At 39.2% G+C, this 11,469-nt stretch overlaps 1 protein-coding gene across 1 annotated transcript in view; it reads left to right on the top strand.

Moving 5' to 3' along the window:
- Positions 1 to 428: 428 nt before the first annotated feature.
- The window catches only part of ITGB6 (integrin subunit beta 6), a gene marked incomplete at both ends in the record, with an annotated part of 32,130 nt that continues 21,089 nt past the window's right edge, over positions 429 to 11,469 (top strand). Inside the window, 7 exons of the mRNA XM_084264797.1 lie at positions 429 to 489; positions 1,234 to 1,313; positions 4,049 to 4,253; positions 5,190 to 5,436; positions 6,017 to 6,182; positions 6,719 to 6,880; positions 7,701 to 7,796. Of these exons, the coding sequence (XP_084120923.1) occupies positions 429 to 489; positions 1,234 to 1,313; positions 4,049 to 4,253; positions 5,190 to 5,436; positions 6,017 to 6,182; positions 6,719 to 6,880; positions 7,701 to 7,796 (1,017 nt within the window). The remainder of the gene's footprint in view (positions 490 to 1,233; positions 1,314 to 4,048; positions 4,254 to 5,189; positions 5,437 to 6,016; positions 6,183 to 6,718; positions 6,881 to 7,700; positions 7,797 to 11,469) is intronic.

Here is an 11,469-nt window from a genome sequence, read left to right as displayed (position 1 = left end):
AACACACTCCCTCAGGGAACAATTAAAGACATTATTTGAGAGGAACCTTTAAAAAGTTGCTGTACACACAAAAACCCCCTCTTTTGGCTGGCTTGCTCTAGGACCCAGAGCAACTGGGACTGACAGAAATTTCACCTGAATGAATTTGCCCCTTCTGCCTTATAAGGAATCCAGGAAAACAAGGAAGTGATAACCATGTTCAGGTTACTTTACGCACTGCTTGTCCTTTTTACCTGCCCAGGTAGCCCTTGTTTTCACTTTTATTCATAGTGCGTCCCGGTAGGGCTGAAGTTTCCTCGCAGCCTGGTGTAGGTGACATCTGAAAACATCCCCTCTGGGAATGTAGGATTTTGACCACGTTCTACCTTCCCGCAGACGATAATTAACACACTAATATTTTTTTGTCACGCAGCCAGCACTGAAAACGAATGGGGATTGAATTGCTTTGCCTCTGTTTCCTATTTCTGCAAAGAAATAACTGTGTGCAAGGTAAGGCTAAGGGGTAGGGAGTTCCTTTCCAAAACCATTTTTCTATTGTCTCTTGCTTGAAGTTGATATAAAATAGCTGCTTGCTTCTCTGTTTAACCATTCTTTTCTCTTTAATGATGGCTGGGGTTTTTTTCTGGACAGACTGCTGTAGGGCTACCTTGCAAATTCACCTAAGATTTATGTGGTCGTTACACAGTGCACCACGTATGGGATGGGTGTTTGAACAGTTTTGGTTATACTAATCACTGTTTGATCCGCTGAGAAACTTAATACTATACGTGAGACTGAGCATTTCACTGGTGCTTGCACAATAAATTAAAATCATATCAAGTATCTACAGACCCAAGTGAAGCAATTTTAAGTGTACAGAGTGGAGGTAAATCTGTTCTTTCAATATCCCTGGTTATGTTGGCAGTGTCTGACCTGCACCATACCAGAAACACATGTAGCACTTTATCAGGTGCACTGGAGAAAACGAGTAACATGTTCTCAGTGAATGCCATCCATAAGATATGTAGAAGTAAGTACGTTAATTGCCAGTGATTGTGGGGTTTTAGTTTTTATTAGAGAGTTAATCTTCTACCAGTAGAAGTAGCTTAATGAAGGAATATTATCAGTAATCCTAGATATGGCTAAATGTGTGCGTTTTTAACCTCCCATGCTCTCCAAATGACCAGATTCTTCATAGAATGAATGATTAAATACAATACTAATTGTCTTTTATCTTCTTTGATTTAAATATAGGGACCTGCTCTCAGGAAAGAGCGGTGACTTGTGAAGATTGTTTGCTTTCCGGACCACACTGCGCTTGGTGTTCTCAAGAGGTAGAGTAAATGATGCAAAAAAAATTCAAAGTAATATCCAATGTGTTTGTAGTACCTCTGAGTGATGAAGTATTGACTTAATTGGGTCAGCCCGTGGTTTTGTAATACATGCAGTGCTTAGTGAAGCCTTCCTGGGGATCAAAAGTGGAATTCAGTCTAGACTTTATGGTCAATTATTCATTGGGTTTTTTTGTTTTAAAAACAACCTTCCTCATCTAAGGCAGAAAGAAAAGTGCTATTAGAGGGGCTTGGGTCATCAGCCTCAGGGCTGACTCACCCACGGCACTGATGATGAAGCACCAGACATCAAGTCGAAGACCAGACTTCATCTTACATGTTACACACCAAGCCAGACAGTGCAAACAGAAGGTGCCTCAGTCAGTTCGCATGCACAAGTAATTAATCTGTGGTTGATTTTAAGTATGATGGTAGTGTCAGCTTTATAATCAGTGTGATATAGGTGTAAATGTTTTGGTTAAAACATTTGGCTTAAAAAAAAAAAGGGGGGGGTGGAGTGTGTGTGTGTTTGTGGAGGATTTCTTTCCTCTGCATCTGTTGCAGACTTTCTCTGTAACCCCAGGCAAGTTGCTAAACATCTCAGCTTTTAAAACTTCCACCTGTGAATGATGCTAAGTAATATCTCCCTACTTCACAGTGAATGTTTTAGGTCTTAATTCATTAATGTTAGCAAGATAGCCAGCTATCACAATTAATGACTTGCTGGAAATAATACAGAGAAAAAATAAGTCTTTTTCACAAAATATTATGATATTGCACCTTTGCTGTTAATAGTATCACTGAATTAGTTTTTAAATAGCAAAATAATACCTAGGATGGGACTAACGTACTGCTTAGTGAAGTAGCTGACAGACTGAAGTTTTTAAAAAATAATTTTGCAGAAAATGTTACCACAGGGGAAAAAAAAAATCAAGATTAGTCTGTTTGCAGCAGTTTTAATGTTAGTTTAACAACCAAACAAGGATTTTATTGAAATAAAATTTGATCTCATAATTTTGGCTACTGCCATGTATTTTCAGAAAAGTGAAACACAATTTGTTATTTGGGGTTTTTTTGAGTTATTGAAAACTTCAGAGTAGTAAACATGATTACTTTTTTACTTCCCCCCCTCTTTGTTTATAGGCTCATTCACTTGTTTGCTAGGGAACAACACACCAGGAGTGCAAAAGATGTAGGAGCTTTAGTGTCATTTAGGAGCTTTAGTGTTGGAGTAAGTACAAGTGTCTCCAATGAAACCCCTGTAGGATAAAAACCCACTTGGTAATTGTATTTGAAATAGGAGTTTGCTTCTTCACACATTTTGAAAAGCCAGAAACTCACAGTGTGTAACTGAAGGAGGTGGTGTGGATGTCCCTGTGAAAGCTTTATAATGGTACATGATTTTTATAAACTCTGCATTCAAGAAGCAGTTGGCAAGAGCTTTGCCTGAGCAAAGACATCAGATTCAATCTGAAGAATAATAAACCACTGTTACCATCAAGTGGCTCTCAGCATTGCTTCCACCAAAACATGTAAGACCCCTGATAATTTTCAGGCATGAAGATGGTGGAAATGACAGTCCCAGTTCAATAGGTTCATTGTAAATTTTTCAGGGGCTACATTCAGAGACTGTGGCTTAATGGCTGAACCCCAGGTTGCTTACCCAAACCCAGAAGAAAAGAATGGCCTCAGAATATTGGCCCATGTCTATCAGTCAGGAATCGAATGTTTCAGTGCTGGTTCTGCCAGGCATTGCCCATGTTTTGGGCAAAAGATCTTGCAGGCTGGAGCAATTTCCAGGTCAGAAGGCAGCTGACCGGTTTTGCCTAAACTCTAGGCAAAGCTCTAGGAATGGTAATAAGGCACAGAAGCCTTTTTGTAAAACTAACCATTAACTTAAACGCTACGTGGGAACAGCACCTACCCTGCAGCAGTGTTGTGGGAAGGAATACATAGCAAGGGCTTTATAATGGTTAATAAAAAACTGCAAGCTATCCAACCGGTATTGATAGGCTTGTGATTGCCTCCAGACGGGAGAAGGTCAAGTAGGATGCTGGGCCAAAAGTAACAAGATGGCCATGGGCATGCCCAGGGGCATGCCGGGAGCCCCATCGGCACTAGGGAGCAAGGGCGGGCGGCTGTGGTGCTTGTAGACACCAGGCAGAGTAACAAGGACCTGCAGCCTGCTTCAGAGAACATGTTAAATGAGTTCTGAGAAGAAAGGTCAGGAAAAAACAGTGAACGGTGGGTACCCCACCATTGGTGTGTCACAGACTTTGCAGGAGTTTATTATCTGTGAGAACTCTTCTGTTATTAAATGATGTTGTTCCGTCAACAGTTCAAAACTCTTTAGGAAAGACTGATGAATTCGCAGCAAAATTCTGAAATCCAAAAAATAAGAGACAAGTCAGGGGCTCATAGGGGCTTTGTGTTGTCATTCCCAGTACTGCAAGAAGCCAAATGCAGCGAGTGGCACAATTCCCATTCCCCAACAATAGAGCTCTTACTCTCAGGATACCAAATCGGTGTAAGTTACATTGATTATACACCCGTGTGACATGATCCCTGAAGGGCAAATTTAGATTTCTGTGCCACCCAGATCTCTTTCTGCACTAGCTTGCACTATTTTGCACGTTTGCTTCTGTTCCTTGCATTGGACTGGTCTTTGGTCAGCTGGGTGCTGGTGGCTGGTCAGTAAATACATTTAACTCATCTATTCCTTCTCCTTTTCGCTTTAGAATTACACAGACCCAGTTGGAATTCATGGGAGGTGTGATACCCCAGAAAACCTTTTGTCAAAAGGCTGCCAGTTGGATTGGATTGAATTTCCCATTTCAGAAGTAGAAATTCACAGGAACAAGCCCCTGACTATAGTGACCCAGAAGAACAGTTCTGATGTCACACAGATTTCTCCTCAAAAATTAACTCTCAGGCTGCGACCAGGTAAGTCACTCAGTTCAAAGATGTGGGGTTTTTATTTTTCAGCCAGTGTGATGTGCTGGAGCTGCTTGGACTGAATGGTGTTTAAAAAAAAAAAAAAATAAAAAATTGATAGATAGAATAAAGATAAAGAACTTGTGTGCAGTCCAAAATTGTGCTGGCTCATCAGAGGAAAGCTAGGTTTGACTGAGCTCAAAATCCTTTCAGAAGTGCTGGGCACATCGTAAAAATAAGGCTATATTTTGTTATCTCTTCTATTCTCTTGCCATTGAGGTGGCAGTGAGAGTGTGGACCCTCCTCCTCCACACACACACACACCTCTCCAGCCCTGTTCCCATGCCTCTCCCCCGCAGGTCTGGCAAACAGCATATCTCAGAGGCAACATAAAATCTTGCTTTGAGGATTTACAAGGTAGCAGTGACATTTATGGAAACATTCCTGACCTACTTTGGGGTCCTGGAGATGTGAATTTTTCCTGGAGAAAATTTGGAATAAAGAAATGTAAAAGACACCCAATTGGGTCATACTATAGTGTTGGAACTGAGAATAAAACCTGTGCATATACTCTGCATTTCTTTGAACTTCTGAAGTACGTTGTATGCCCCATAAATCCTGCCTTTAGTTTTGATTAGCTTCATATTGAAATTCTCTGAAGTTGCGTAGTGCCAAAGTGATGGTCTCATTTTTTAAACTGCACCAATCGGTTGTAGATCTATGGTTTAAAGCTTCACTGAAGGATGCTTTTAATTTCTCAAACCTCCTGTTTGAGATTTTAATTGTCAGAATTTTTGACATTTTAATTCTACTGATGACTTTAAATACTACATAATTTTCACCATATATATATTTATATATATAAGTTTCTGAACAACTCGGTGTTGCTCATAACTTCTATTTAGAAGTGCTGATACGTATCCCACTTTCCCATCACCTTCACAGGACATGAAGAAACAATACAGATCAAGGTTCGCCAGACTGAGGATTATCCAATTGATCTCTATTACCTCATGGATCTTTCAGCCTCCATGGACGATGATCTGAATACAATCAAAGAGCTGGGTTCAACTCTTTCCAAAGAAATGTCAAAACTGACAAGCAACTTCAGACTGGGGTTCGGATCTTTTGTTGAAAAACCAGTTTCACCATTTATCAAAACTACAGCTGAAGAAATAAACAACCCTTGCAGGTAGGCAGGGGAAATACCTACCTCTGTTTGTGGGCCAACATTAAATCACAATATTAACCATAGAATAATCTTTAGGGTGAAATTCAGTTTGGCAGCCTCACTGGGATCTCTGCCCCCTTGTAGCTGTAACTGAGTCAGTTTAGGAAACAGGATTTGCTGTTCTGTTTCTGGTCATTATTCTATTGCATCTTGTTTGGAAAGAGGGACGTGGAAGAGGCCCTGTTTTTTAGATTTTGCTGCTAGCTACAAATGTGCTTAATGGGTTAACAAACAGGTACACAGAATAATTACATATTTTTCTTTGATTTGCTAGAAGATAGGTGATGGATAGATGCAGCTAAGTATGAAAATCAGGTACAACAGGGAGCATGGCAAGGACTGGCTGAATTGTTCTGCTCTAGGGTAGATTTCCCAGGCTTTATGCAGCTGTGTTTGTATTGCTCAGCTCACTGGATGCTCCATGATTCCAAGTTATTTCAGAGATACCTGGCCATAAACTAACCCAGAGAGGCCTGCAAAGTAGCTGTTGCAGTGATTTTTCACTCTGTATTATCCACGAGCCGTCTCGCTTCTCTTGTAGAAGTGTGCCATACGAGTGCTTACCCACCTTTGGATACAAACATGTTTTGCCACTGACAAGTGATGCTGAAAAATTTAATGAAATTGTGAAAGGACAGCGAATCTCTGCTAATATAGACACTCCAGAGGGAGGATTCGACGCAATTATGCAGGCAGCTGTTTGCAAGGTAATTGAAACTTCTAGGTGTAAAATTAATTATTTAGTATTTTACTGCTTCTATTATTATATGGCTATATTTCATAGCAGCAGGTCATTATCTTCCAAGATTTTTTTAATGCAGTCTAAGAGCCTTGTTAGGTTTCTGTGAAAATACTTTTGGCTGTACCAAGTTAAATGTGCATTTTGCAAAGTTTTAGCATTCCTTTCAGAATTGCCAGGGATAAAAAAGAAATAGGAACTGTTTAATTACTGTGTCTATTTTCTTGACTGTGTTTTCCTTAATTTTGATCAACTGTATTTAGAGTGGTAAGCAAATTGACATGAACATGGCCAGCCTATGTTATTAAACAAAGGGATAGGGAGACAGAATGTTAGCCTAAGACAATGGAATGGAGATCTCCTCTCAAAAGAGGTGTTGTCATGGTTTTGAGACTCCCTTTAGAATTATTCCATTTATTTTGAGATGCTGTCCCCACTTCTGCTGCTGCTTTTCTATATTGTGAATGAATACAGCCTGCTAAATTAATGTATTTTAAATGACAGGAAAAAATTGGATGGAGGAATGATTCTCTACATTTGCTGGTGTTTGTGAGCGATGCTGATTCCCATTTTGGGATGGACAGCAAACTGGCAGGGATTGTTATTCCTAACGATGGGAACTGTCATTTGGACCACAATAATGAATATACCATGTCAACAGTTCTGGTAATTTACTATTAGTTTTGTAAAACTCTTTTGTTCTGGAAATTTAAAGACTAATGTGAGCAACTTAGAAAATTAATTAAAGTGTATCTTCTTCACTGAAATGAGTAAGAGTTGGGGAATCCAGATATATACCATCATATATTTTACTTGTAATTGCACATTTCAGTGAAAAGAGAACAGTGTTTAGTGTGGAATTGTGATAGTTTATAGCTAGGGGGGGAAAAAGCATAAATCTTATTTCTGTTAACCTGGAAAACACATGGAACAGGCCTGACGAGTATTTCCTTCTGCAGGGAAGGCAAAATGCTCATTAATCATGTTCCCTGCAAGGGCGTGAAATCAGGAGGAGTTCAGGAATTTTCAGGACACTCTTCATGTGGAAGAACTTATCAGCTTAATGTTCAGCGTCCAAAGTTAGTGAAGGTACACGGCACAGTGTTCAGTGTAGGGCAAATAGCCAGTTGCTCTGGCACAGTGATATTCTTTGGATTATAGATATACAGAGAGAGATATAGATATCTCACAGGTGCTACTGAGCCAAGTGTTCCAGTATGGAGGTCAGCACTGTACTTCTCTCAGAGGGGTTTCTTTAAAAACAAGGCGAGGAAATGCTATATACTGTCTCTTATTTTGTATACAACTAATGCCTAATCATGGTTTATACTATAATATATACTATAATATAATTATAGTATATAATATATACTATAATATAACAGTGTTAATTATGATCATTTGAACGTGTGTTTCATGGGAGATAATTAGCAACCAGACACGCATGAAAACTGGATTGATGTGGCACTCTTCTGTTTGTTTGCAGGAGTATCCCACAATTGGACAATTAATTGACAAACTTGTGCAAAACAATGTTTTATTAATTTTTGCTGTAACGAATGAGCAAGTTCACATATATGAGGTGAGCAAACTAAAACCTTCAGTTCTCCAGTATTTGTTTTAAGTTCACCCTTTTCCACAGCTGATACAGTAACTCCAGTATGAAGGACTGAATTCTGACAGATATTTATGTAGTAAATGTAGCTAAGAAATTATATACCAGAGAAAGACCCTTTTACTTAGGAAGTGCTTCTTCATCTATTGATTTTGACGTTCTTTGGTAACTTTTAAATTGGATTTCAAGTTGAATCACTCTAAATTTTTTAAGCCAAGGTTTGTCAAACTCAGCTATTAAGTGTAATCATTGTGATTAGCCTTTTGAATTTCATAAGGCTAGAGAAGGACATTTGAGCCTTTTCTTTCATAAGATGGGAATATATTCTGAAAAATAGATTTGTCGTTATGCTCAACTCCGAGATAATGTTGGGTTTGTTTCAGCTGACCTGAGAATTTTATTAATTTCTCTATCTATGTCTCATTCCAATGAGACAAATAGAAAGTAGAGAGAGGATTAAAAATACAAAATGTGATGGACAAAGTCCTCTTCCCTCATGCATCATTCCTCATGTCTGCTGAGGGAAAACACTTTATTACGGGATTCGCGGAATCCTGTTCTGTGTGGCCATTTCCAGCTCTGAAGTCACGTCACTGGAAAGGGGAGCCAGGAGAGAGCAGAGGAGCAGTGGTTACTGTATTTGTGCAAAATCCATATTTTCAGTAAGTTGGCTATCATTCATATGCACAGCTCCACTGGTCATCTGCTGTCAGGCTCCACAGGTACAATCCCTCCCAAAACCCCCTGCCACTTTTGGCCCGTCAGTGTTGCAGATGTGAGCTGAGGCAAAGCCACCAACAGCTGCTTAACTGCTTTCTGCAGTGAATGTGAGCAAAATCCCTCCAAGATAAACTAAGAAGACTGACAATTCTTATTTCCTTTTCTGTCCAGTCCTGATGCAAAAAAAGTCCTAGATGAGAATGGAGTGAGTACATTAAGGGGCTTTGCAGCCCGTGGCTGGCCACATACTGCTGCATGAAGTGGGACAAGGGGAGAGAAATTATGCCTTGAAATGTTGAGTGGGAGTCAATAAGGGTGATACTGCTGACATAACAAGCTTGGGTTCGCAAAGGAAAAACCTTCATGAAGCATTCCTCGTTAAAAGCCCAAAGGAAAGGAATGTGATAGCCACTTGAAAAATGGGAAAGCAAGGGTAGGGAGAGAGGCAGCAGAGAGAATAGAGGAGCCCTTGAGGTACTCACCATTATGATGGTTTCCTACTTTTATTCCCTGTGGTGCCCAAGGAAGACACCTCCCCCCAGCTGGTTCCAGTTGTCTTGAGTAAGACTTATGCTCCAGGTGTTTGACAAAAGTTTCAAAAGTTGTATCTTTCATAAACTGATTCTCAGATTATGGTCTTGACAACAGAGGAATCACTCTGCACCTTGGAGCACTGACTGGCTTGTTTAAACACTGTATTGAGTACTGAGCTGAAGTGTGAAAATCGAATCACTTACAAATACAGTGGGATTCTATAGTTATAGCATAGCCTAGTTAAAATTTGTACATTAGAAAAAACTTTTCCTAAATCTTGTTAATGCTCAACAATTTCTTAATAGGGTCCCAATTAATGACAAGTGAAATCTATTCCCTGATTTTAATAGAAGCTGCGTGAATAAGGGCTGTTCTAGGAGGTAGTTTGCAAGTATCTCTTTGATTTACAGAGCTCTATTATGTCCAAAGGAACTTTTCTCTTACTGGTGGCATTGTAATTTCCATTGGAAATTACTGATAGTCACCCTCAGAGTTGGCCAACAGTGTTCTTATCAGGAGGTTTCTGTTTCAGTATCCCTGTGTCAGTGTTATACCAGTATCAAAGTTATCAAGTGGCAGCCTTTGTTCACTGGGAGCACTGACCAAAGATTTATAACTAAAAAAATGCAAGCCATTGGGAATGGTTTGTTCTCATTATTTCCTTTGTTAGGGGAAAAAAAAAGTGCGACTATCTTCCATCTTCTAGCATATATAGTAATCCCATTCAATATATTCTACCTATCTGCTGCTTTCATCTTTTCAATACTGCTTTCTGTCACTTGGATAGCTATAGTGGTTCTGGTCTGCTTTCTGCCCTGTACGTAATGTGGAAAATCAGTCAAAGCACGGAGAAAAAATCACATCCAAGTCTCACTGCAGTTTTTCCATGCTGCAGCATACTTTCAAGGGTACACGTAGGACCTGCAAACAGGGCAATAGTGTCATGTTTTCATCTGCATGGTTCAAATTCTTAATATAAATGTAAATAACCAGGTATTAGTGCTTAAGAATTTACAGAAAACAAACCCAGTCAATCAGAGTTATTGTTGTGTTAAGGCTGCTGCTCCAGTAGCCTGGAGGAGCTGGGAGAGGACTCTAAGCTGGGTCTTGTGCACCACCATTAAATCACTCTTGTCTTGGTGGTTTACTTTTTTAAAAGCCTTGGTGATGGAGATTCTGTGCTCTCCCTCAGAAAGCCCTCTCAAACTTAATTATTCTTGGAGGTGGAAAGCCTCTCCCCAGATATCTCATCTCAAATCTCCTTGAACTCAGTGTCTAATTATATCAGGCCCTGATATTGACCATTGTTCTTTATAATTCAGTCCTTAGGCACAACAGTACATTAAAATGACTGTGAGGACTTAGAAAGCACCTCTTTAAATACACTTGATAGATTCCATTAGTCTTAAGTGCAATGTTCAGACTGTCAAATATATACTTTATATTTCTAGCCCTGCATAATCCCAAATAATGTAGCCCAAAATAATCCAGTCATTTAATATTCTTGATACTTTTCCAACTGCATTTTCAGTTTCTCCACTTACGTGTACGTGTATTATTATCTAACACACAAATATTACAGATTGCACAAGCACAGAATACATGTGAATATAATGTAGCTGAGTTTAGTCTGGGTCCTTCCACACACCGGCTACCCCACAGCAGTCTGAAAGAGGGGGAAGGTTTAGGACTGATGCTCTCCCTGACCACAAAAACTTTTTTCCTTTTTTATAAATAAATATCTCTGATTATCAGGGCTCAGTGCAAAGGACTTCATCCTCCCTCTTGCATTTAGTGTTGAGTGGCCTTATAAACATTTCTGCGTGAATGCCTTTAAAGTTAGTTTAAAATATATTTATACATGTCTGACTCTTTGCATCATTAGTCTCAGCTGAGTCATGCCAAAGCAGTGGGAAATGTTTTTACTCTATAAAAGCAATTGTCTCAAAAAGCATCTGTGACTATTGCAATAATAACATTTTGACAAACTGTGTAAATCCTTTTTTGATAAAAAAGAAAACACCCATCTTAAAGGTTTCATGGAGTAGTTGTTATTGCTGATGTTATTTGTTTTCAAGCAGAATTCTTTAAAATTTTATTGAAACTGAGATGAGGGGAAAAACTCCCTCTCTAGTTCTGACTGAGCAGCACTTCTTTTGAAACAGAAATTACTCCTTTTTTTTTTTTAGTCACAGGAGAATACAGCTTGAAAATTGGGTTTTTCAAATTGCACTTCAGTCCTGAAAACTGAATTAAAAATAGTCTCTGTGTTTGTACAGAATTTCAAACGATTGTTATAAATTTGTCATAACACTCTGATGAAAATTCTTCTGTCCTTTACACTGCTAAAACTTAGCACCCCACTGAACTCAAGCGTGTAACTGCC

The sequence above is a fragment of the Gallinula chloropus genome (genome assembly GCF_964237585.1).
Source record: "Gallinula chloropus genome assembly, chromosome: 5".
Classification (NCBI taxonomy): domain Eukaryota; kingdom Metazoa; phylum Chordata; class Aves; order Gruiformes; family Rallidae; genus Gallinula; species Gallinula chloropus.
Note: the sequence above shows the minus strand (reverse complement) of the source record. Positions and strands in the feature narration are given on the sequence as shown.